The sequence below is a fragment of the Stylophora pistillata genome, chromosome 3 (genome assembly GCF_964205215.1).
Source record: "Stylophora pistillata chromosome 3, jaStyPist1.2, whole genome shotgun sequence".
Classification (NCBI taxonomy): domain Eukaryota; kingdom Metazoa; phylum Cnidaria; class Anthozoa; order Scleractinia; family Pocilloporidae; genus Stylophora; species Stylophora pistillata.
Window position 1 is genome coordinate 39,924,287 of NC_142521.1, and position 26,209 is coordinate 39,950,495.

The 26,209-nt window shown below is 40.7% G+C and overlaps 3 protein-coding genes across 4 annotated transcripts in view; 2 read left to right on the top strand and 1 right to left on the bottom strand.

Moving 5' to 3' along the window:
- LOC111319142 (uncharacterized) overlaps positions 1 to 3,241 on the top strand; it is a 131,900-nt gene extending 128,659 nt beyond the window's left edge. The window contains exons 23-26 of the mRNA XM_088753036.1: positions 454 to 557; positions 863 to 978; positions 1,542 to 1,913; positions 2,122 to 3,241. Of these exons, the coding sequence (XP_088609162.1) occupies positions 454 to 557; positions 863 to 978; positions 1,542 to 1,913; positions 2,122 to 2,209 (680 nt within the window). The 3' untranslated portion in view covers positions 2,210 to 3,241. The remainder of the gene's footprint in view (positions 1 to 453; positions 558 to 862; positions 979 to 1,541; positions 1,914 to 2,121) is intronic.
- Positions 3,242 to 5,557: 2,316 nt separating this feature from the next.
- Positions 5,558 to 12,999, bottom strand: LOC111324367 (uncharacterized). 2 transcript variants are annotated; one of them, XR_015998429.1, is made up of 2 exons: positions 5,822 to 12,976; positions 5,558 to 5,636 (listed from the first exon to the last, which is right to left on the bottom strand). XR_015998429.1 is itself a non-coding variant. In XM_088752125.1 (2 exons), the coding sequence occupies exon 2, from the start codon at positions 12,427 to 12,429 to the stop codon at positions 6,190 to 6,192; it is 6,240 nt and encodes a 2,079-aa protein (XP_088608251.1). In that variant the 5' UTR covers positions 12,430 to 12,660; positions 12,846 to 12,999; the 3' UTR covers positions 5,558 to 6,189. The 2 variants fall into 2 exon arrangements, 1 of the variants encoding a protein (XP_088608251.1); XM_088752125.1 differs by having other exon boundaries at positions 5,558 to 12,660; positions 12,846 to 12,999.
- A 4,912-nt stretch (positions 13,000 to 17,911) lies between these two features.
- Positions 17,912 to 24,990, top strand: LOC148736073 (mucin-like protein). Its single transcript, XM_088752130.1, has 10 exons — positions 17,912 to 18,244; positions 18,869 to 18,994; positions 19,514 to 19,636; positions 19,891 to 20,013; positions 20,337 to 20,465; positions 20,580 to 20,708; positions 21,338 to 21,441; positions 21,728 to 21,843; positions 23,543 to 23,914; positions 24,669 to 24,990. The coding sequence occupies exons 1-10, from the start codon at positions 17,914 to 17,916 to the stop codon at positions 24,754 to 24,756; spliced, it is 1,641 nt and encodes a 546-aa protein (XP_088608256.1). The 5' UTR covers positions 17,912 to 17,913; the 3' UTR covers positions 24,757 to 24,990.
- Positions 24,991 to 26,209: the final 1,219 nt, after the last annotated feature.

Here is a 26,209-nt window from a genome sequence, read left to right on the forward strand (position 1 = left end):
CTTAGTGTCAATCAGGAAATCAAGTTAATAATTCATTGTATTAACGAAACAGTCAGAGTAAAAGAATACAAAGGTAGGAATATCGAAGGGGTTGATGAGAATATAACTATGGGACTACGCTACGCACACTTCGTGCGCTGCGAGCTCCGCTACTACAGAGCCTCATGATAGGATTAGGTAATTTTGTCAGGACAGAACCAAAATCCACCCCCCCTCGTTCCCTTGCTTTATTTATAACTGCGCATTATTAAGCTACTCACTCTTCACTGCATATGACGGAGTTAATGCAAATAGCATAGCTGATTAGATTGCCGCATCCGTGATAGAACGTTTGGAGGATTGATCACGAAATATTCTATGCAAAATTAGTTAACTGCCCTAAATGATGAAGAAAAATTTGTGTTTGTTTTATGTAATTATTCAATTTTTCATACAAATTTAATATTTACTCAGGTTTGGAGAAAAACGAGACAGCTCCTATCCCAGACCTCCCTGAGCCACGTACCCCATCACAAAACGAAAAGCAAGAAGCTGTTCAGTTTTCGATTCCAAGTGGGGTAGGTACCTCGAGTTTTCAGCGGTGACGTTGTCTGCTACAAATTATATAGAAATTATGATATACACTATACACTTATTAGGCGTCTTACTCAAATCAGAATAGCAGTTTCTAACTTTAAAACAATGTACCCACTGAACAACATTTTCTAGGAAATACAACAGCAAACTCTTGTGAGTAAACTACATTCTTCAAACAGATAGAATCCAAATAGATAATGACCTAGAATCTATCTAAAATGAATATTATTCAACAGCATGACTCTTTCTACACGATATTAAACTTCGCTCACGTTTTCTTTGACAGGTTGAATGGGATTTTAATAGGGACAAGTCTTTTAAGGAGGAATTGGCGTCCGTCACAACCACGTTTTGCGGCAGGAACAGAACAACATGCGCACTAAAAGGAACACGACGGAAAAGGTGATTACAACAATAACTAATACGCTTTTGTTTTTGGTGCACTATATTGTAGAGGAAAGGTATCTGGCTTTCTGTAAACCTTTTCTTTTTCATTTAGAGTCCTTCGCGGTAGCAGGTACCTCCAGTGCTCCTCTTCCCAGTTATTTCTTTGAAGCTTTGGCAACCTCACGGATTACTGCCCACTCCTTCATCCTTTCGCGCTAGAGAACGGAAAATTAATTCTTTGCACCGTTTACCGTACAATTCTCATAATTTTGGCACTGAGCATCTATTGCTGGATCAAATGAAATACTTTAGCCGATTTTAGATTTTCTTTCTTCTCGTTACCTTTCCACTTGAAAAGGCCATGATGTGGCGAGCAGAACTTCCTTAGTTGTCACTCTTGAGAGTGTTTATAATAGAAATGTTTTATTTCAAAACCAACCTTTCGATGGTGATTTTCAAACTTACTGTGTCTCTCGTTATGGCTACCAAAAAATATCACGAATAACTTCTGCAGATCGATGATTTCCTTCTCTCATTACATTGATTTTTTATTATTCAACCGATTTTTCTCCTGCCAGACGCTCTCCATTTTTAGATCTCTACACCGCTGACCAGGTTCACCTTCTGCCAGGTTATCCTAGCAACTCATCAGACTCTCTCCAGGTAGCATTTTACGTACAGCAGCCGGTTGGTCTTTTTATTGGAAATATCTCAGTTCTTCCTCGTGGCACGTTGGTTTCCATTATAACATTTTACAAGCCCCAGATCGAGAAAGCAATTGGCGCGAACATCTCTGATATAGAGACTTTATTCGAACCCAGCCCACCTACAGAGTACTCAACAGTAGGACCACTGGAGCCAAGCAGCAACGACTGGAAATGGATTGTGATCGGCGTCAGTGTAGGATTGTTCGTTCTAATAGTTGTCATTATTTACATCGTCGTTGTGAGGTTAGTAAGCGATGCTCTTACAATTAGTTGTTTTTCTTGACGGGGGATGGGGTTAATAGCTCGCCGACCCTTTGCTTAATCTCAAACGATTCCTGCTTAAAAGATAACGCATTATCGTAAGGCAACTGACTAAGATTGACGTGAACTCTGATAGGAATATTTTAAATGTTCCTTCGAAATTCAACTAATCGCTCTTCTTTCCTTTCAGTTTTACTTTGAAAAGAAAAAGGACATATGCATGGAAACAAAAGCCGTATTATTATCCTGATGATGGAATAATTATGGAAAGTTTTTGAAGATCATCGGCGAAAAGAAACGCCTGTGCCGACGACTACAGGTGACTCTTAAATCGACGATAAAGGAAAATAGAGAAATCACTCTTCGATTGGGTACGAACATGACAATTTCCTTCTTTCAGCCGGATCTTTTTCCGGTTCGTGAGGCTACGTTAGAAGCTTTCTACTGGCGTAGTTACATATTAATTCATAAGTTCAAAGAAAAAAATAGTTGCTTTTTTTTTATGGACACCGAATCTCCCCGTGAAAGGTGTCTATGTTGTAGTTCAGTTTTACACTTGGTTCAAATTTTATTTTCCTTTGTTCTCGGCCATGTTAATGTATGATAATGAGTTCTAAAAGAAAGTCAATAAGACAGCAGGAACCAAAAAGCAGCTCAATTTCGTAAGCCACACATGTACGCATTGCGGACCTATTTTTTGATAAGTCGACAAGTATGAAGACGGGCTCTACATACATAAATATAACTGATAAGACTTAAATGAGTTGTTTCCTTGCGATTTATGGCTAATTTTGTAATGCGTCGAGACTATTTCGCGATGACGAATTCACAATAGACTTTACGCAAGGAGAGAAGTTTACCGGTGTATTTTATAACATATTTCTGGGTAATTCCCACCAAAACTTACACCTACCTTGTATTTAAATTATCTTAATCCATCTATGATAAAACTGCGGCGAAAAAGCGTTGATCTCTCTCAAAAATCGTTTTTTGGAATATCGAAACTGCCTTTCGCCATACATTTCTTTCTAGTGGGCTGCAATGTTTGCCCCGTGGCGATCCCAGAAATCTTAACGCAAACGCAGGTATCTGGTTACTGACAACTCATTCATTATGCCTTCCCTCGTTTTTCATCCACGACATTGATTGACTTGCTTATTTGTATATTGAGATACTCACCAAACATTAGGTTAACTCATCTATTAGACAACTCAATTGATAACAACGAAGTATTAGTTTTGTCAAAGAACGATCTTTACCATGTACTCTGTGGTCCTGAAATTTCACGAATAAAACTGAAAATACTTTCAGAGGACTATCTTTTCTTTCATTTCTAAGCTATAATACTGTACACTCTAAGATGGCCTAGATTTTACCGTGCGTCTGATATCCGCGTAAGTCATGACCTGTTTGAGCAAGCACGAGTGATGCAAGTGTTCACTGTTGTTCTTAATGGTCTTCTCATTGGCATTTAGTGACAAACTCAGCTCTCTAGCATACAATGAAAGGGTTGTACGAATTTTCTCTATTAAGTTGATTCCACAGTAATGCATTGCACATATTACACGGTGCAAAAAAAAAAAACACGTAATCAGAGCTTGGTTGTTCAAAACACGATTAACCTAGCCCGGGGTTATCTTTACAAAGGGATTTTTGTTTTGTCTGTTTTTTGTTTTTGTTTTGTTTTTATTTTTCGTCAGTTTCGAGTCATATTTAGATAAAACCCCAACAAAACCAAAGCTCTTCTAAGCGCTCTTATACATGAGCATTCAAAGTCTACGTTAACTTCTTAACCTAATTCAACGGTAAGCCCTGCGCAAATGCACTTGATTTGTCCACTTTACACGCTCTCAACATGTTGAACTCAACAAGTTGAGCGCATTTGAACACCCTATTGAAAGGTGTTGAGCAGTGTCGAGCGGTATTGAGTCTTGTTGAATCAAATTTGAAACTGGTCAAACTTTTCGCTCAACACGGCTCAACATTTCCTTTGTTTCGCGGTCCTCCATGCGTGGCTCACCAAAGTCGAGTGCATTTGTACAACAACGCTCAACATGTTGAGCCCACGCACGCGCAGTGCCCAGCGTACCATTAGGCGTTGAAACATACCGAACATTTTACAAGATGGCGTCGCAGCAGTTAGAAGTTTTACAGGAAAGTTCAAATGCAAAAAATTCTAAAAGAGGAAATACAAGAAAATGGACGGAGGAAGAAACGGAAAAGCTGATTGATTTGTTGGAGAAAAATACATGCTTATGGGACGTAAGCACGAAAGAATACCATTTAAAAAACAAGAGAGAGAAAGCACTCAGTGATATGAGTGACAAACTAGACATCGAGGTAGCAGATTAACAAAATAAGGTGAAAGAAATTGCGGGATATGTTATCCCATGAGCCTTTGTGAAATATTCGGATTGCTCAACATGTTGAGTCATTGTTGAGATCATTTGAACACCCCGCTCAACAACACCTCAACAACCATTCAACATGTTGAGAGCTTGTACAGTGGACAAATCCAATGTATTTTTACGAGGCCTCAAACCCCTTTCGAACAACCCGGCCCAGGCGAATATGCGCACGTGAAATCCGAGAACACTGTATTGTTTTTCAATTGATGACCGAAAGACAACAAAAATGGTACGAAGCCGTTACTCGATGATGCAACTTATAACCTTGAAACAACGAGTTTGGGACCGTCGATACACGAACTTACAATAGAGCACTTCAAGACCACGAGTTGTTTATTACATTCTGAGAGTGTACTACCACATTCGCATGTGCAAAGTTCCCGTATATATATGGTGGTAAACAACGTCATGTAGGAAAGACAAGATGTACTATGGTAACATCTTCGTGTAAGTGACACAGGATATGACAAACCACTCGACTAATGTTCTGAGCTGATGTCGTTTAAAATTGCGTAATTTTTCCACAAATGATATATCAAATTGTTCCATATGCTCGAGACTTTCTACCTACCAGGTTTTTTCCAAGTGTTACTCTGTGTAAAGGCAATGTAATTTAAATTCTTTCAATAAATAAGTTGTGTGCAACGCACTGAGCTGGCCCTTAATTGTATTAGCAAAAGAAACGATATCACGATTTAATTCAAGCGAAGAATTTGGAAGTGACTCTGCTCTTATGTTAAGATTTTTGTACAAACAGTGGGGAGTTATTTGAGAATTTAAAAACCTTAAATTTGAGTTCACATCCTTCACAATTGACACGAGAGAATAGGAACCTCAACTACGTTCGAAACCAAGTAAAAAGGCTCTGGTCCCCTGTGAATAATGCGCTTAGAGGCATAAGCAGCACGATCGAAAACAGAGTTCTCGCTGTTGGTATAGTGTCAACCCATTGCTAAATGTTACGTCTAAAATTAAACAAATATGAGGTGTTTTGGATAAAGTCCCATTCTATTGTATCAAAGGCTCTTTTAAATTCCTGCGAAGGTAGAATTCCCGTGATGCCTCTAGGCTATCATTAATAAGGCGAATGTATTCTCCAATGTAGTACTTTTTAACAAAAGCTTTCCGAGTAGGTGTAGTGGTTTCGCTCAAGTTGGAAATGAAAGTCTCGTTCCCGGGTTGTTACACGCGCAATCGAAAACACCAAACCAATATAGATATACGATTCTTTCCTTTATTGTTCCTACGTACTCCTATTCTTGTGGCCTCAGGGCATTTATCGAATCAAAGCGGTCAACTGAAATAGTTACATTAAGAAATCACTTAAATATTTGTTTCTTTTACAGCTAAGGAATGATCATAAAACCAAGCGCACGTGATATTGAAAAGGACTTAAACAGTGAAATCTAGCGAAACCTATAACTTCAGAATTACAAACCGACATAGCTTCATAGCCTTAAAGTTAATTAGATTGCTGCTTACCAACGTTCGCGGGTCTTGATTTCTATCGAGATTTTCGCTCTAACTTGTCTTCTAGTTTTCACTAACAGATCTTGATCTCGCGGGATCTTCTGAAGAACTGAAACGCGAGCTATACGCTATGCCTATCTATACTGCGGTAATCCCGGCGGTAGCGTAAGTCAAACCACAAAATATTTCGCGACGTATTTCGATCCTAACGGAAGCGGTTACATGGCTCCTCTAAATTAATACCTTAATTTACCCTAATCACTAACTTATTCGCAAACAGTAACAAAATCGTCTCATTGTTTATCTTGTCAATAAACCAAAGGCCCTTGGTACTTGATAAATCTTTCTCTTATGGCTCTTCGGTGGGGATTCCCCGGTCTTCACTTATCTTGTGACATCAGTAGCACTAGCTTGTGGATTGGTCTTTCTATCGTTGATAACGGCTGATTTCTTTTTCCGTCTGATGTCAGGTTCGGACTGCCAACGTCTAGCATCACTTTCCGTACCAGTCCATCCTGGTCTGCTTGGGCCTCAACAACACGACACAGCTTCCACTGATTTCTTGGGGTGTCATTGTCCTTGACGATCACGACATCGTTGACTTGGAGGTTTTTCCTTGGTCGGGTCCACTTTTGTCTGGTTTGTAACGAAAGAAGGAATTCTTTCTTCCACCTAGACCAGAATTCGTTTGTTAAGTGTTGAACCCGTCGCCACCATTTTCTTGAGTACAGGTCCGCGGAGGTGAATTTTCCCGGTGGGGGCAAAACTACCTTTGTCTTCAAAGTCAGGAAGTGATTTGGCGTCAGTGGTTCTGCTGTATCTGATGTCGTTGTACCTTCCCCCGTTAGAGGTCGGCTGTTAACTACTGCCTCCGCTTCGCACATGAAGGTCCGTAGCGCTTCATCATTCATTTGATGGCCGTTTTTCTCTAGTAGGGCGGAGAGCACACTTCTCACAGTTCTTATTTGGCGCTCCCAAACTCCACCCATGTGACTGGCAGTGGGGACATTGAGTTTGACCTCGAACCAATCACAGCCCTTTTTTAGCATGTCTTGTTTTACTTGGTTTTGATCCATTTCAGCAAGCGCTTCCTTCAGCTCTCTTCTTGCTCCAATAAAATTTGAGCCATTGTCGCTACGCATCTGACGCACGGGACCACGCCTGCATATAAAGCGGCGAAGGGCGTTGATGTAAGAATCTGTTTCCAGGGAGTTAGCAACTTCTAGGTGAATGGCTCTTGTTGCTAGGCATGTAAACAGTACTCCATATCTTTTGAGTTCCTTGCGTCCTTCTCTCACGTACCAAGGTCCGAAGTAATCTACTGCGCAATATGTGAAAGGAGGGGTAGGTGTTAATCTGTCTGCCGGGAGATCTGCCATTTTCTGTTCTTGCACCTTCGCTCTAAGCCTTCTGCAAGCGACGCATTCATGGACCAGCCTGGAGACTACTGAGCCACCGCCTATGATCCAGTAGCCAGAGGAACGGATTTCGTTCAGTGTAATTCCCTTTCCTTGATGTAGGGCCCTTTCATGGTAGTGCCGGGCTAGGAGCTTGCTAACGTGTCCCTGTCCAGGCAGAACAATAGGGTGCTTTACATCTTGAGATATGCTAGCTTGCTTTATTCGTCCGCCGATTCTCACTAGGTTGTTGTGGTCTAGGAACGGATCTAGACGGGAGAGGGGACTATCTCCTCTAGGTTTCGGAACCCTGGATCTTGAGTCATCTTCTTTATGGGTTTCGTAATCTGCAGTTATCTTCTTCAGTTTGCCTATCTCTTCTTTAAAGGCTTCTTTCTGCACGTTTCTTATAATTTCTTGTTCCGCTTCCTTTAGCTCATTGACGTCGACTGGATGATACTCGTGTGTTCTAGATCTTGTTTTCGCTCCATCCACGCCTGCCTGCTTTCCGCGTGTTCTTTCTAGTAAGATCTTTCGGTATCTTAGGCACATAGCAACGGAGCGTTTTGCTCTAAACCAGCTTGAAAAGTATTCCAGCCGTTGATGGAGGGTTGCAAATTGCTCTTTGTTTGTCATGCAGGTTATGAAGGAAGACGCCTTCCTCACTTCTTTATCGTCGGCCTGCAGGAGTTCGGGTTCACTCTTGTCTAAATTCTTCCAGCTATCGTGGTGATCCCAAAGGAAAGATGGTCCTTGTAGCCACCTCGAAGGCTGTAGGAGGTCTTTGGGGCTCAGTCCACGTGAAGCATCGTCGGCCGGGTTGTTCTTTCCGTCAACGTACTTCCATTGTTCGGGAACGGTGCGTTCTCTAATCTGCTGAACTCTGTTTGCAACGAAGGTGTGAAACCGACGTGCATCATTGTAGATGTATGCCTGAACTACTTTGCTATCAGTCCAGAACACTTCTTCGACTTTATCATATCTCAGCTCTCGGCTCAGCATATCGCTAACTCTAACGGATACCAGGGCGGCTGTCAGCTCAAGGCGTGGTATGGTTATCGGCTTCAGGGGAGTAACCCGTGCCTTACCCATAACTAGTGAGCAGTTCGCTCGGTTTCTTGAGTCCACCAGACGGAGATAAGAACACTGGCCGTATCCTTCTGTGCTTGCATCCGAGAAGTGGTGTAGCTCGACCTTCTTGAGGTCTTCCATTTCCTTTAATTTGAAACATCTTGGAACTTCCATTATCTCTAGAAGGGGAAGTTCATTTCGCCACATTTCCCACTGCATCCGTAGCTCCTCGGGTATGGTGTCATCCCAGCTTATGCTTTCCTTGCACAGTAGCTGTAATATTCTTTTTCCTCGAAGCAGGAATGGGGCGGCAAACCCAAGCGGGTCGTATATTGAGCTTACTGTTGATAGGATGCCACGCCTGGTCAGTGGTTTATCCTTGAGGGAAATACGGAACTTGAAAGCGTCGTTTACAATATTCCATTCTACGCCAAGAACACGTTCGGGCGGGAGTAAATCGCGGTTCAAATCAAGTTCCTTAATTTCCTTTGCGCGCGACTCGATAGGGGTAGACTCTACGACTTCTTTACTGTTAGACGTGAATTTGTGGAGTCTAAACCCGCCTCTCATGCACATCTCTGTGCTGTTCTTGATCAATTCAATGGCTTCTTGCACTGTAGGGACCGACTTAAGCCCGTCATCGACATAGAAATTCTCTTTAATAAAGGAAGCTGTTTCTATTCCAAACTCATCTACGCCGTCATCGGCGGCAGTTCTTAGGGCTAAGTTAGCACAGCCCGGGGAGGAGGTAGCACCAAATAGATGTACCGTCATTCTATATTCCGTTGGCTCCTTTGAGGTGTCTCCTTGTTCCCACCAGAGAAAGCGGAGAAGGTCACGATGTTCTTCGTTGACGTGGACCTGGTGGAACATGCCTTCGATGTCACAAGCGAATGCCACAGGTTCTTGTCTGAAGCGGCACAAGACACCAACCAAGGAGTTCGTTAGATCAGGGCCTTGCAGGAGATTGCGATTAAGGGAATGTCCCTGAAAATCTGCTGAACAATCGAAAACAACTCGTAGCTTGTCGGGCTTCTTAGGGTGATACACTCCATGGTGAGGAATGTACCAAACTGTTTCATGCTGCTTGGGGGCCTTCTCTGCGTGGCCATCCTCTAGCATCTTCTGCATGAATGTCACATAATCTTCCTTGTATTTCGAATCAATGGCAAATTTTCGACTTAACTGCTTTAGTCGTGCTTCAGCGCGTTTCTTATTGCATGGTAGGTGGACGCTCTCGTCGCGAAGTGGTAGAGGAATTTCATAGTGCCCATCATCTGCTTTATGAATACCATTGGAGGTGATGCTCATAAACTTCAGATCTTCCTGAGACATGGCTACGTTCCAGTCTAGGGGCTCGGAGAAGTCTTGCTCGAACATTTTCTTGATGGCCGAAGGTGCCATTATCTCTTTACAACTCGTCAGGGGGATGAACTTGCCAGTCGAGGCTTCGTTGCTTGCTATTTCTCGTGTAGCAATGCGATGGCATCCAGCTGTCATCTCAATTTCATTATCATGATCTCCCTGATTTCTGGCTCCTACCACTCCCCAGCCCAACGTTGTGCGTATAGCGTAGGGGGCATTTGACTTTCCAGGGACTATGGATTTTGGCTTTAAGGCTCGAACACAGTTGTTGCCAATCAATAAGCCGATGCCTAAGTGCTCTTCATATGGCGAGATCTCATCAGCAATTTTCTCTAAATGCTTGTACTTGCGGGCAGTTTCTGGGCGAGGAATTTGTCCACGCTGGCCTGGAATATGTGTTCGTGTGTACACCTTAGGGAGGGGTATGTCCACCTTGCCATCGAAACGTGAGACGACGAGACCATCAATTCTTTGTGTGTCAATTTTCTCTATGGCGTGCATGGTGCCCAGCTCTAGCTTAATGACGGGACCAGTCACTCCGAGTTCGTTTATTGCGTCATCGGTAACGAAACAGGTATCACTTTGATCGTCTAGCACGGCATAAGCCTTGACTCGGCGATTCGGGTCGTTCTTGTGATGAATCCATACCGGGAGAATCATGGAGGTTGTAGTGTCACTGCAGTTCACGCAATTGTTCGTGGCTCTGACGGTTTCCTGGGTGCTTTCTTGTCCTTTCTCTACAGGTGGAAAGCGATGGAGGGCGGTTGCATGTGGTTTTTTACACACCTCGCACTGAATTTTCTGCTTGCATTGTCGAGCTGTGTGACCTTGACTAAGGCAGGAGAAGCATATTCCTCTTGACATGCAAATTTCTAGCCGTTCTTTGAACGGTGTTGCCAAGAAGTTTTTGCACGTGGCGAGACCGTGTTTTCCCTTGCACAGCACACATGAACTCGCTTCCGGGGGGTCCTTGCATAACGACTCACTGCCCGTGGTGTTTAACGAGATGCCATGTCTCTTCTTCTTATCCCTTCTTTCGGGGCTTCGCTTCACGCTACCGCCGGGGGGGCTTTTATCCTTTTCCAATTCCTTCCTTGCTAAGTTCAAAGCATCGTGAGAGAAGACGGGATGGTTAGCGTCTAGGGATGCTTCTTGTGTAAACTCGACGAAGTTTGCGAAGGAGTATTCGCCGCATTTTGCCTCCAGTTTCTTCGCGCTTTCTCTCCACTTGTTACCGTAGAAAGTGGGCAGGCGAGCTGCGAGTTCTCGAATTGTGGAGTAACTCTCGAGTTCCTTTAAGTACTTTACGGATTTCATCGTTTCCTGTGTCATGGTTAGAAAATCACTAAATTCTTGCAGGTCTGCGCTTGTCACGCATGGCGTCCAATTTCTCAGTTTATCTCTGTATGCTTCGTAAATCCTAAAAGGGTCTCCGAAGCGTTCTTTCAGGGTTTTTCTTGCTCTCTTGTAAGCGTCTTCGGTTCTCAACCCTAGCAATCCACTGATCGTTTTTTGCGCTGCTCCACGCGTGTATTCGCCTAAATAGTAAAGCTTGTAGTTGGGGCGAACAACTTGATCTTCGATCAGTGCGTCGAAGGCGTTTTCCCATTTTGGGTACTCTAAGATGTTTCCGTCGAAAACTGGAGGCTTGGGGACCGGAACTGTCATCCTTCGCAGTAATTCGACTTGCGTTTTCTGTATTTCCGCATTTTCTTCCTGTATACGCCAAATTTGGGAATTGTAGTGCTGCTCTGATGATTCGGTTCTCCTCGAAGATTGATTAGTTTCTCGATGGACAAGGGGCGTGTCGACGCCAAGTCGCGAGGGTAAGTGAGGCGATGTTCCCGCGCTTGTATTTGCGAAATTTTCGCTTGTGCCTGGTGATTGTTTTGGCGTTCTGGCTACAATTGGGTCGTTAACTTTGATATATTTTTCTTCAATTTCCTCGCGGGCAATCCTTTCCGCTTGTGGCTGACCGACTGGCTTGGGGTCGGAAATTCCTTGTTTTTTGGTTTGCTCGAGCGAGTTTTCCGTGGCTTCTCGCAAAGCAATTGTATCGTTAAATTCCGATTCTTGCAGAATCCTTTGAATCGCTTCGGCCGCGGAAAGTTCTCCATGCAATTCTTCTCGCTCATCTAAGCGCTCGAGTTCCTTTTCTTGAATTTTTAATTCGTCACGCCGCCTTTCAATTTCCTGTCGCCTTTTAAGTGTGTCCAATTTTGCCTTAATCTTCGCGGTTTCGATTGCCGCTCGCCTTGAAGAAGTCGTTGACGACGATGATTTTCTGGAGCGGAGTGATTTTTGAGAAATGAGCTCAGCTCTTTCCATTTCTTGATCTTGGATTCTTACCTTGATGTCCGCTAAACATTCTAGCACCGCATTGTTTACGCCGAGAAACTCGTCATGTATTAATTGTTCCCTGTGCGGAAGTTCTAATCTGATCAAAAGATCGGTCACGTTTTCCTGTGCGGCTTGAAAGGCGTTTAAGTCAGTTTCCAAGCTGTCCTTGAAAGTGTTCAATTTTACGAGGTCCGCTGGTTCCCTTAATGATTCATAAATTGTACCCACACGCGATCGGAGGTCCCTCATTGATCTTTCTCGTTTCTTTGTACCGATTTCCAAGTCGAATTCCAGACCCTTTTCGGTGCGGTTTCTACTCCGACGCTCCCGACATTCTTCGAATTCTTCGTTGGTAACGTGGCTATTTTTTTCGAGGCCTTCAATGCCACCACGTGTTTCTTCCGAAGTACTAATTTCTTCGGTGTTTTCTGACTTAATGGTATCCATTGTCTAACTTCAGTTCTTAATCCTTTTCAGTTTGAGTTCTTAGAGTTCCTTAAACCCTCGTTGTTGACTGTAGTGGTTTCGCTCAAGTTGGAAATGAAAGTCTCGTTCCCGGGTTGTTACACGCGCAATCGAAAACACCAAACCAATATAGATATACGATTCTTTCCTTTATTGTTCCTACGTACTCCTATTCTTGTGGCCTCAGGGCATTTATCGAATCAAAGCGGTCAACTGAAATAGTTACATTAAGAAATCACTTAAATATTTGTTTCTTTTACAGCTAAGGAATGATCATAAAACCAAGCGCACGTGATATTGAAAAGGACTTAAACAGTGAAATCTAGCGAAACCTATAACTTCAGAATTACAAACCGACATAGCTTCATAGCCTTAAAGTTAATTAGATTGCTGCTTACCAACGTTCGCGGGTCTTGATTTCTATCGAGATTTTCGCTCTAACTTGTCTTCTAGTTTTCACTAACAGATCTTGATCTCGCGGGATCTTCTGAAGAACTGAAACGCGAGCTAGACGCTATGCCTATCTATACTGCGGTAATCCCGGCGGTAGCGTAAGTCAAACCACAAAATATTTCGCGACGTATTTCGATCCTAACGGAAGCGGTTACAGTAGGGTTAGTCATTAGTGGAGGAACTTTTTCTATTCCGTTAGCAACAGCCTTAGAAGTGATTTCAAAATTGTACACCTGCACAGGTTTAATCAAACCATTGAACACAATTATGCTCCAAGTTAAATGACAAGCTCTCAAAAGTAATCTTCCATTTTATCGAATTAAAAAAACAAACGCTGCAAAAAACACAGCTGAGATTAACTAGGAACCAAAAAAGTTAGAGTTTTGTCTCAAACAGAAATGCCTTCGTCTGCTAATTAAACGTTTTTGACATGAGACGCCGGTGAAGGATGTAAATCTTATCAAGATCTCGAGTTGGTTAAATGCCATTTCAAGAATATAAAAGAAAGGAACGCAAGGATGACTTAATGACACATTAATTTGTCCAATATTAAAATGCAAGAAATTGATCATCACGCACATCAGAATGACTGTCAAGGTCATTTTTCTGTTTGTATAGTATTAAATATATTAATCTGTAGTTTCACTAGCAACCTTTGTGGCTTCCCTTGGTGTTGATGTATGGGATAGCTCCCGGTATTGGTATAGACAGTCTTGACCCATTGCTAAATGGTATCTCTATTTTGGATTATGTCCCATTCCATAGTGTCAAAGGCTCTTTTAAATCTTGCGAAACCTGTCTGATAATAACAACAAACATATGAAACATATGTGTGAACTGCGGTTATGAGACGTATATGAGAACGATTCTTCGCAGTAAAGCACTATTTGAGCAATAGTGAAAATCAGACCTGAAAAAAATTTCAGGCCTGTACGGGATTCGAACCACTGACCTCTGCGATACTAGTGCAGCGCTCTACAAATTGAGCTAACAAGCCAACTGGGAGCAGGCCATCAAATTAATTCAATATAAACCCGTAGATGATAAATCAAACAACAACAAACATATGAAACATATGTGTGAACTGCGGTTATGAGACGATTATAATTTTTTTCAGGTCTGATTTTCACTATTGCTCAAATAGTGCTTTACTGCGAAGAATCGTTCTCATATACGTCTCATAACCGCAGTTCACACATATGTTTCATATGTTTGTTGTTGTTTGATTTATCATCTACGGGTTTATATTGAATTAATTTGAAGGCCTGATCCCAGTTGGCTTGTTAGCTCAATTGGTAGAGCGCTGCACTAGTATCGCAGAGGTCAGTGGTTCGAATCCCGTACAGGCCTGAAATTTTTTTTTTTTTTTTTTTTTTCAGGTCTGATTTTCACTATTGCTCAAATAGTGCTTTACTGCGAAGAATCGTCCTCATATACGTCTGTCTGATAATGTTAATGATTAATGGGAGAAGTTTTACTATTCTAATAGCAACAGCCTTACAAGCGATTTTAAAGTCAACATTTAGAAGCGGGATAAGCCCATCTAGATAGAACTCAGAAACTAATTGACCAATTTCTACGCCCACACAGATTAATCGAACCATATAATTGAACACAACTAAGCATCAAGTTAACTAACAAGCTCACGAAAGTAATCTTCCATTCTATCAAAATTAAAGAAAAACGCTGCAGTAAACACACCGAAGATCAATTAGGAACTAAAAACGTTTAAGTTTTGTCTTAACTTGAAATGTTTGTCTGGTAATTGAACGTTTTCGACATGAACCGCGGATGTGGAATGCAAATCTTTCCAAGATCTAAAGTGGGTTAACGGGCCTTAAATGCCATATCAAGAATACAAAAGAAACCAAAACGGAACAAACGATGACTTAATCACACATTAATTTGTCCAATATCAATACACATGTAATTGATCATCACGTACATAAGAATGGATGTCGGCTAACAGGATTATACGGGTTCTTTGGATCCTGTTAATCGTGATCCTTAGCATCTCCAAAGGTAAGTAAAAAATATATTTCTTCTTTTTGTGATTTGCAAAAGCATCTTGACATTATCTCGTCCCAGCAAAGATTAGCGAAAAAGGTCAACAGTTCAACTTGAGGAATCAATCAAGAAATGCTGCAAACAGAAATGGAAACGAAAGTTGTGCATAATTTAATTCAAGATCTCCCAAAAGACACCACTGTAACTTATCCTTGCAATGTTCTTCAATTCTGAACAGTTAGGAGTTCGTTCATGCTTAGCATGCGTATATCTAGTTATGGATGCCTGCGAGAAGTTTAGAGAGCACACATGAGAGAAGCGTAAGAGCTGCTCGAGACGTAGCCGAGAGCAGCTCTAGCTTCTTGAGTCCTCACCAAACTTACCAACTTCCCATAACTCAACCAAAGTCTCCTATAACATCAGACACAAGCTGGGCTGAAGATTCAGCATGCTTAAATAGTTGTTTATTAGAATTAACGGCCAGAAAATTAGGTAGGTTGGTGTTGAAAATTTTTCAAATTCTGAAATTGTATAGTTATAAAAAAAAAAAAAATTGCCATTGAACAACACTTTTGGGACGTATAGACTGATGTCTACAGAGTTGACAAATTAATTGAAGCATACCGTTGTTTACCAGAAGATGTCGGGCAACATCATTTGCTTTAATTCTGTTTTACAGATCATGATTTATTTCAAAAGGGAATTGTAAATGTATCAGCATTTTTCCATGAGCCCCATGAAGAAACGTCAAGAGACTGGCGACAGGAATTGCTGATCTTTTCATTAAAAAAAGGCTCATATTATTATTTGCTTGTTCAAATTTAAATGTGAATCAAGAACCAGACATTATGAAGAGCATATCAGATGGTGCTATCTAACTACTCTATGTTTATCGAAGGCGCTGTTTAAGGTTACATAATGGAGAATGATGTGTCACCAGTAGATATATAAAATTCCAACGTTTCCTATACCACCCTGACCGGCAGTAACATTACGTAGGTTATGCTGATCCGATCGGGTACTTAGGAATAGGTGCATATGATGGTATCCGGTCAATTCATCACCACAACAAACTCACTACCACAAACAAACTACCACTCAAAGTGAAATCGCCACCGGTGTCAATTTGACTTAAACGTTATGTGTAGCCTCTAGTGTGAAACTTACGTCAAATGAAAGCTAAGATGTTGCAGTATACTACGAAAAGGGAAAGGGACTCTACCAATTGAGCCAACAAGCCAACCGGCTACCTCAATTGAGCTCCCAATTGAGCTAACAAGCCAACTTGTTAGCTCAATTGGTAGAGCGCTGCACTAGTATCGCAGAGGTCAGTGGTTCGAATCCCGTACGGGCCTGATTTTTTTCAGGTCTGATTTTCGCTATTGCTTAAATGGCGCTGTCTACTGCGAGGATCGTGCATCATATGCATCTAATACCGCAGTTCAAAATATATGAACTTCATATCTTTCATTTTATCTGACATCGGTATATATATCAATCAATAAGGCGGTAACTTTGAAACTGTTATAAGCCTTAATAGCCATCAAGGGAAAAAGCTATCAAGTGAACTTAGAGAGACTTTCGTTGAGGAACGCCCAGCAGGTCGACATGATTGTAGCCCAGACTACACGAAATGCATTTTCGCGATCAAAATACAAAAGTTTCTCGCTGAACTTCAAGGGTGCGAGGATAAAACTATATTGTGCAAAATATGTTCCGTGCCCCTGTTGAGGGACAGTCTGTTGCAAACGTTTTAAGCTCAAACTTTTTGCTTACGTCTTAACCAAGGGAAAAAACCGCGGCGATTTTAAATTTTTGAAAAACTTCAAGCCATTTTATTCTAATATTGCTATGGTTTCAAGCAGTCTACAAAAGTTCGTGACACGACCAGATTTTTTTCAGCTCTGTTCAAAGGAGCATATTTTGCAGAAAACAATGTGTCGGACCGACCCAATAAATATGTGATTAGAAAACATGAAAAGATATGTAAGTGTTAAACATAAGGTGCTTTTGCGATATTAACACGATTCCGACTGTGCGGCTGTTCAAATTAAAGATTGCCGTACTAAATAATAATAATAATAATAATATCTTGAGATCGGCACATTTCTTTTTTCCTCTATCTTTGTAGAAAACTTCCTGCCTAAGATAGTAAACAGCTCAAATGTGATAAATGCCACACTTAATGAAACAGTTGAGCTGAGTATTACTGCTGTGGACGAGGGCACTATCACGTTTCAAGTGATTAACAAACCTGTAGGAGCCACTTGGAACCAAACTGGAAACATGCTGTTATTTTATTGGCCTGTAGCGTCATCACAAAAGGTGAAACCCTTCTATTCAATATATCTTTATTACCATTAGATCAGGTAACCATGTCCACTAAAAGTGTAGCCGTGGCTCGAAGATTTCAAAAGTGAAAAATATGAATTACTTCTCTAGTCTTTACAGCAAGTTATGATTAAGCAACAAAATTCATCCAGGACTGCGTTGGTTTTTTTTTTTTTTTTTTTTTGCGCTTCTTGCTGTGATTAGTCTAGAAAACTCATGCAACCCTTTCAACCAATCACATGCGGTTCTGCAATCAAAACTGTCCAATTAAGTTTTTATCTGTCTAGTTTGAAACTAAAGGATAGTTTGAAATTAAAGGATAGTTTGAAATTAAAGGATAATGGCTTAACTGAGCAATGCCCAATAACGCTTGCCTGATTTAATAAAATTCCTTTGACAGCCAAATTGGACAGCCTACGGCCTCGTCCAATTTTGACTGTCCTCCTCCAATTATTTCCAAATTAGGACAGGATGTAGTCCTATCCCGTCTACATATCGGTAGATCCTTTTCATGAAATATATTTATCCATTACCTCAGGCGTGACAAGCAAATGCAATAAAATGTGAAAATTTACAATTCAAATTTGCTTGACAAAAATGATAATGGTTAAATGAAAGAGGGAAATATTATCCAATATATTATTCATCAAATAATTTCTTTCTTTCTAGTTCAATATGACCTTTGTTGCTATCGATGACAAAGGCTCAAGCACCAGCTGGATTCCAACCGTTAGAATGTGCCCCTGCCAACACGACGGTCAATGCGTGGAACCTGAAAAAGGTGACACGGCCAACACTGACAACAAGTTTGTATACATGGGCTGCGCATGTCAGGGAGGATACACAGGAAGGTTCTGTGACAGCGACATTGATGCTTGCGAAATGAATGGTCAGCCGTGTTACACAGGAGTTGAGTGCACTGATCTTCCTACACCAGCTAATTCCAGTGGATATAAGTGTGGACCATGTCCATCAAGGTACACAGGTGATGGAGCGCAGTGTGTAGGTGAGTTCACATGTGTATGTAAACTTCAAGTCGGGGTGACCTTTAGGGCATCAAAGCCATGGCTTGATTTGACATACAAAAGACTTAAACCCTCTGGCGGAAATTAGTGACCAAGACAGAATTTCTTCTCCCCATATCAATACAATATCAAGCAGATAAGTGATGACAACAAGGAAAAAAACAATTAGGGTTTCTTGGCTGGTCTGATACCGAATTATCCAAACGGAAGTCACATGAATTCCATGGCAGAATTACTGGTAATAAAAGGGTTAGGGTGAACATAGATAAGACAACACTGGAATAGAGCTATCTATGGTAAATCTCCAAGGAAATTTTTACAACACATTTTTCCTTCTGCATCTCCGAACAAAAAAACTGTTGCATCAAAACCTCCGTCTCCTTTCTCACCTCCCCAAGACAGTGAAACAGACCAAAGTACAATGCCTAACGCTACAGCTCATCTTTTACCTTAGATATGTCACTGAAATGTTCACTACAGTAAGTCAGGAGTTGCATTGCAGAAACATATTTGATCGTATAATTTTTCTGCAACTAATTTACTGTAGATAACCATTTTAAACAAATAAGAAATTCTGATAAAATATAGAGCGACATTTTTCGTAGACTATGACGAATGCCAAAGTAGCTCATCAAACAACTGTGAGCAGATGTGCGTCAATATTCCGGCTTCTTTCTTCTGCGAGTGCCGTGATGGATACGCATTGAATGACGACGGGCGCAGATGTGATGGTAAGACTTCTGTAATAAAACTACTGAAACTTCACTTCAAGATAAGAGTTGGAATTTAGCCAGATGTGGCAATTAGCTTTAATATGGAACTTGACCAGAAGAGTAAAAATTATGGTTCATTTTTTCTGTTTCGTTTCGCCGTGTACATTATACTTTTCAAATCTTAATATTTCCCTTCAAACTTGCGACTGAAATGGACTATGAAAGCCCCTACTTTACAGATAAAAAAAAATATTTTTTTTCAGCAACCAACGATTGAAAGAAGACAGTGACAAGTTTAGTTTTTGTTCGTTGCCGTTTGGGGTAAAGGTCATAGCTAGTCTCCCCAGTGACTCAAGCCTCAAACTAAGTCCCTGCAAGTCCTCCCTGGCATTAATAAAGTTTAGAATTTGTTTAATTCAAACTCAATTTTAACCTCAGAGGGCGAGATGTTCGACTACGTTGCAGTCTTATAAAATGAGACGTCTAAGGTATTCCTCGATGATAAATAATGTTTGCTTTTATTTACTTTGCTCGTAGATGTTGATGAATGCAATCCTTCAAGCGACTGTATGCAAACCTGTATTAACAGTGTGGGAAGTTACAACTGCTCATGTGACGAGTTTTTCAAAACTGATCCTAGTGACTGGAGGAAGTGTGTAGGTGAGTGATTCTCTGCGGGGGGCATTCAGTTGTTTGTTATCAGGCATTTTTCATCACACAAAGTCTCATCGTACGCTGACTGCGTCATCTGGAGCGAGCGAGCGATCGAGCTAAGCAATAAATCTCAGTGTTGGAAGTTTTAGAGGCATAGTTCACGTTGAAAAAGACTTCCAAGTTTCTTCCGCCATATCGAAACGCCACCATGAAACAACAGCATTTTACTGATGTTACTACTGATTCCTTTTACTTCACAGCTACCAACCCTTGTTCTGCTAATCATGGCTGCGAACACGTTTGCTTCATGGGAAGCAGCGGTGAAGCAGGTTGTGCTTGCTTTGCTAACTTCGAGCTTGACACTGATGGAAAGAAATGTATAGGTAAACTGTTACTTTTGTTTTCGATCTTAGGGATTTAGTGGTGGATCGTTCGCTGTTTTCTTAGAGCGCCGGAGAACTAAAGGAGGAATTTCGAGACGCTGGGAAGATTTATATGTTCATTTACCACAACGCATATGGTGCAATAACATGCGACGTGCCTGCTTAACTATTACTTGTTTCCCCTTGTGAAAAAAATATAGAATGCCGTCTGGATAGTTTGTAGCTTATATCAATTAACAACGAAATGTTATTCGAAAGGTTTAAATAGAACAAGAAGCACCAACTAAAGCCTATTTATTGCCTTTCTACTGTTCTCTCTGTAGACGTCAATGAATGTGATCCGGCTAAAAAACTCCATCGGTGCGATCAGATTTGTACAAACACCCCAGGAAGTTATAACTGTTCGTGTGAAAAGGGTTTTCAACTGAAGAAAGATGGCTACGAATGTGAAGGTAATCGACCAAATTGTACTCAACTTTAATTGTTGCAATTGTATTTACAGAAAAGAAACCATTTGAAACTAGTTTATCCGTTAACTAATAAATCTCAACGTGTTTGTCATGCAGATATCAACGAGTGTCTGAATGATGACCTGTTTAACTGCGCGGATGAGTTTCACAAATGCGTCAACACTCGTGGCTCTTACAAGTGTGAATGTGACCAAGACTTGTACTTTATTGATGGAAAATGCAGAGGTATTTCATCATTTTCAGACAAAGATTTCTTGGTAGTTGAGGTTATACATTGGAATCTACTATTCTGCTTTCCACGTTTTGTTAATTTACAGTTGAATTTTGAGCTTGACATTTTCATCGCACCTAGATATCGAGAGCTTAATCTACTGGTCATTAGATTTTTTGAGTGGAGGGGAGATGTTATATGGTTTTCAAGGCGTATGGAAGGGGAACAGTCAGAGTAAGAGGTATAAAGGGAGGACTACGGAAGGGGGGTTATGAGAGCATAGCTATGGGGCTACGCTGTGAGCACTACACACGCCGCTAGCGCCGCTGTTACAGAGCCTTATAAAAGGATCAAGTAAATTTTCAAACGCCCAACGAACCCCCTCCGTCCCTTCCCTCGTTGATTAATAATGGCTCTTCCTTTACCTTGTCTATAACCGCGAATTATTAAGCTACTCACTCCTCACTGCCTTTAACGGAGTTAATACGAGTAGCGTATCTGATCAAGTAGCTATATCCGTAGAAGAAAGTTGGGAGATTTAAACTAAACCAATTTTTCTATGCAAAATTCGTTAACTTCCTTAAATGGTGAAAAAAAACAAAGAAAGTCTGTTTTATGTAATGCAAATTTAATCTTTACTCAGGTTTGGAGAAAAACGAGACAGCCCCTTTACCAGACCTACCTGAACCACGAGTCCCATCAGAAAGTGAAAAACAAGAAGCTGTTCGCTTTTCCATACCAAGTGGGGTAGGTACCTCGAGTTTTCTGCAGCGACGTTGTCTGCTACAAACTATATGGTAAACATGATATAAGCCATTCACGTGTAAATCAGTGCGCGCACTAAACAATATTCTCCAGGAACTACGACAGCGAACTCTTGCGAGTAAGCTAACAAGCAATTTTAAGGCCCAACCTTCTTCAAACAGGTAGAATCCAAATGAGTAATGACCTTGAATCTGTTTCAGATGAATGTCATTTATCTGCATGACACTTCCAAAACGATATTAAACTTTAGTCACGTTTTCTTTGGCAGGTTGAGTGGGATTTTAATAAGGACAAGTCTTTTAAAGAGAAATTGGCGTCTGTCACAACCGAGTTTTGCAGTCAAAACAGGACAACATGCGCACTAAAAGAAACACGACGAAAAAGGTGATGACAACCATGACTAACACTCTTTTGTTTTTTTGCAGAGGAATGGTACTTAGCTTTCTGTAAGCCTTTTCTTTTTCATTTAGTGCTTCTCTCCAGTCCTCCCAGTTGTTTCTTTAAAGCTTTGGTAGCTTCACTGACGTCTGCCCACTACTTCATCCTTTCGCACTTGAGAACTGAAAAGGAATTTCCTGCATCGTTTACTGTACATTTCTTATAGTTTCAGTACTGAGCATCTATTGTTAGATCAAATAATATCCTCTAGACTATACTTCCTTTTTTTATCACCTTTCCATCTGAAAAGGCAATATTATGGTGAGCAGAATTTCCTTAACTGCCTCTCTTGGTAGCACTGAATGAAATAATGAATTTGACCACATTTGGCTCTAGGTTAAATGTGAGACAAATCTGATGTTACATTTGTCCTGGTCGCAAAGACGTCAAATGTGTGACAAATATGTTATCATATTTGTTCCTGATAAATGCAAGACAAACACTGTTTGAAAATGAAGCCATTTTTCATTCAAGGACAAATATTAGACAAAGTAGACAAATGTGTACACTTTAACTTAACTTTAACTTTAACTTTACGAACCCTATTTCACCCCAACTGGGAAACGTTCTTACACTCGCTTCCCCTCTTGTATAATCTATCCAGTTTCCCTACTTTGTATCTCTAGGGAGATCAGTCAGATTTAGGCATCTTTTGACTGGATCAAAAGTGGGATTTTTACGAAAACTGACTGAATATTGGTAGAGGTTCCTACAAGGAATTATTTGACTTGACCAGTGCAAGCCATACAGTTGCCTGAACTGACTGTTAACTTCTGCGGTACTGTTAGTATTTCATTGGTAAAAACCCAAGCCAATGTCCCACATTAGACTGTCGAAAAGAAGAGAAATGTCATTGCGTTAAAAGTAAATAAAAAAGATAGAACAAGGGACAGGGGCAGGGCTAAATTTCAACACGTGATCCTCAAAACTACCGTGGGATTCCAAGCAGTGTACTTCAGAATCTCTCTCGACGTCGCTAGCGCTATTGTCACTTTCAGAAGCAATTTCCTTTCTCTCTGCAATTTGTATGAGATGTATCGATCACACGTACCTCGACTGCCAAAGTAATCACAGTGACTGCAGTAATAAATCTTTTTCCCTCATTTTCAGGAAAGATATTAAGCTAAAAAATGACGAGAAGTGACGGGAATGACAGTAACATCTGCTACTGCACTCCGTAAACATAAAATATGTAAATGTTTGGATGTGCATGCGCAGGTAATCCCTGAAGGCTCTCACCCGACGCTTTTCCTCCAATCCGTTGTAAATAATAAGTGTAATTCTTGGACATTAGCATAATCGGCGGGATTTGGAGCGTCGCTTCAAATTTAAAGCGTCTTTCGTCCAAGTGTCACGTCTTCGTTGAAGCAAGTTTTTAACCAAAAGTTCCTCCGCTGTTTCGTAATATGTCTCACAGAAACAGATCGAGCAATGCAGGGATTGATTTTGACGAGCAACCCGAGTCACCGCTAACCGTCTAGGCACTCTCAGTAATGGCTTTTGATCTCGATGCTGATTTTAAAACTCACCGTGTCTCGTTATAGCTACCAAAAAATTTCACGAAAACTTCTGCAGATCGATGATTTCCTTTCAATTCTCACTGCATTGATGTTTTATTATTAAACTAAATTTTTTTTCCTGTCAGACGCTCTCCATTATTTGATCTCTACACCGCTGACCAGGTTCACCTTCTGCCTGGTTACCCTATCAACTCATCAGACTCCATCCGGGTAGCATTCTACGTACAGCAGCCTGCTGGTCTTTTTGTTGGAAATATCTCAGCTCTTCCTCGTGACGCATTGGTCTCCATTACAAAATTATACAAGCCCCAGATCGAGAAAGTAATTGGCGCCAACATCTCTGACATAGAGACCTTATTCGAACTCAGCCCACCTAAAGAGTACCCAACAGTGGGACCACAAGAACCAGGCAACAATGGCTCGAAATGGACTGTAATTGGGATTAGTGTGGGATTGTTCGTTCTAATAGTTGCCATTATTTACATCATCCTCGTGAGGTAAGTAAGCGATGCTCTAGCAATTACTAATTATTCTTAGCTAGTAGGTTGCCAACCCTTTGCTTAATCTCAAACGATCCCTATTTATAAGGATACGTATTTTCGTAGGAGAGTGATTTTTCAAGGAAAATTATTTCTTACAAGCACTACCAAAGAAAATCTGTCTAAGAAACTAACAAGGTTCACCTTTCTGACGTAGAATTTTCAAGCTAACTTTGATTTACCTTTTGTGGTTTTGTATTTAATCGTGACGATATTTGATCTCAAGAAAAACAATCCCAAAATGAGAAATAAAAAGTGCAGCTGAATTGCCTGTTGGCTTAGTTTCCCTCCTATTAGGTCACATAACCACTTTGATTCGCCATGTTCTGAATACAATGCGAGTGTTTAGTTTTCTCCATAGTTTGTATATATTGTTATTTTTTTTTATTTTTCGAGAAGCATTCACTCAGTAGTAAGGCAACTGAGTAAGATTGACGTGAACTCCAAAAATAATAATTATAGACTACATCAAGTGTCAGAAATATTTAGCTAAAAATAGCTAGTTGGGGACACTAACGCATAAATTTAAAATATAAGATAATAGCATTGTGTAAAAATAGATACATAGTTAAAAAATTCACATGTTTCATAATTCTAACTTATTTATTAAGATAATAGTAGGAATAATAATAATAATAACAATGAGGAGGAATTTTTAAATGTAGGTTTCAGAAAAGAAGAAATGCAACTTACCTCTTTTCTTTGCTTTCAGTTTTACTTTGAGAACAAAAGGGAAATCTGCAAGGAAAACTGAGTCATATCATTATCCTGAAGATGGAATAAATATGACAAGTTTTTGAAGATCAATAGGGAAAAGAACTAAAAAACAGTTAAAACAAACTCCTTTTACTACGGACTCACGCTATTTCGATAATGCGAACACGTTTGTGCCCCTCTTCCTCCACAGTGTGACATTTCATTTGTTTTTCCTCTCTATTTAGCGGACACTTTTAATTACTTCGTGTAGAATCCTGACTCACGAAATATAAAGCTATTTTATGATAAAGGAAAATAAAGAAATAACTCTTCGATCCCGTGCGAACATGACAATTTCCTTCTTAAGAAATGGCACGAAGGACTTGATGCGATGATAAAAACACAGCAACCCAGTTTCTTCACTACCTCAATAACTGTCACGCAAATATCAAATTCCCCGATGAATTTGAAGAGAACAGTACAATCCCTTTCTTGGACATCCTCATCAAACGACACGATCACACTTTCTCGACATCTATTTACCGAAAGAAGACATTTACCGGCCTGTACACAAAATGGGATTCCTTCACACCTAGAAAATACAAAGTAAACCTCGTCAGCACACTCACTTTTCGTAGCTTTCGCATCTGTTCGTCACCTTCTCTTTTACGATCCTGTCTGGGTGAACTGAGGATATTGTTGCCACAGAATGGTTATCCTGCTGGAGTTGTAAATTACAACATCAATGATGTTTTGAGCAGACAGCAAAACAGACCGATTGATCCAACCACCTCAGTTCTCAAAAAGAAAACAGTCTTAGTTTTACCTTTTTTAGGGATGCAAAGTAAAATTGTTACCCAACCACTTAAGACCTGCATTAAAAAAATTTATGAATAAGGGCTGAAAGTTTCTAAATAAACTGTGGTGCTGCGTCGGTGGGGGTAACAAGGTAATTTGGTTATATCAACTAAGTTGAAATTGTAAATTGGCCACCGTAACGAATAAAAAAGCTGACGGGGCTAACGCTCGAAAGGGCTAACGCTCTGATGAAGGGCTAATGCTCGAAACGTCAGCTTTTTTATTGGTTACGGTGGCCTATTTGGTCCCTGGATCCAATCCCTACATGGCTTGTGAAGTCTTGTCTTGACGTCCTTGCGCCCTCCATTACTCGCATGGTAAATTTGTCTATTCGCCACGCCTATATTCCCGATGATTGGAAAATTGCAATTGTGAAACCTCTATTAAAGAAACCCGGTCTAGAGTTAACTTATAAAAACTTCCGTCCGGTAAGCAATCTAACATTCATCTCCAAGATCGTCGAAAAGGCGGTTCTTTCTCAATTGTTTAAGCACTGTGAATACAATGCTCCTCTGCCGAAGTTACAATCAGGGTTTAGAAGATTTCACTCTACCGAAACTGCCTTGCTTAAGGTTCAAAGTGATATTCTTATGTCTATGGACCATCAGGAAATTACGCTTCTTGTGCTACTGGATCTAAGCGCTGCTTTTGATACAATCGATCATCAGATTCTCCTTAGTGTTCTTGAAAGCGATTTTG

Excerpts from the sequence above, each read along its gene's own strand:
- LOC111324367 (XM_088752125.1), bottom strand. The coding sequence starts at position 12,429 with ATGGATACCATTAAGTCAGAAAACACCGAAGAAATTAGTACTTCGGAA.
- LOC148736073 (XM_088752130.1), top strand. The coding sequence starts at position 17,914 with ATGACCTTTGTTGCTATCGATGACAAAGGCTCAAGCACCAGCTGGATT. Across the intron at positions 21,442-21,727 it reads GCTTTTCCATACCAAGTGGG|GTTGAGTGGGATTTTAATAA; the intron begins GTAGGTACCTCG and ends TTTCTTTGGCAG. Across the intron at positions 21,844-23,542 it reads AAAGAAACACGACGAAAAAG|ACGCTCTCCATTATTTGATC; the intron begins GTGATGACAACC and ends TTTTCCTGTCAG.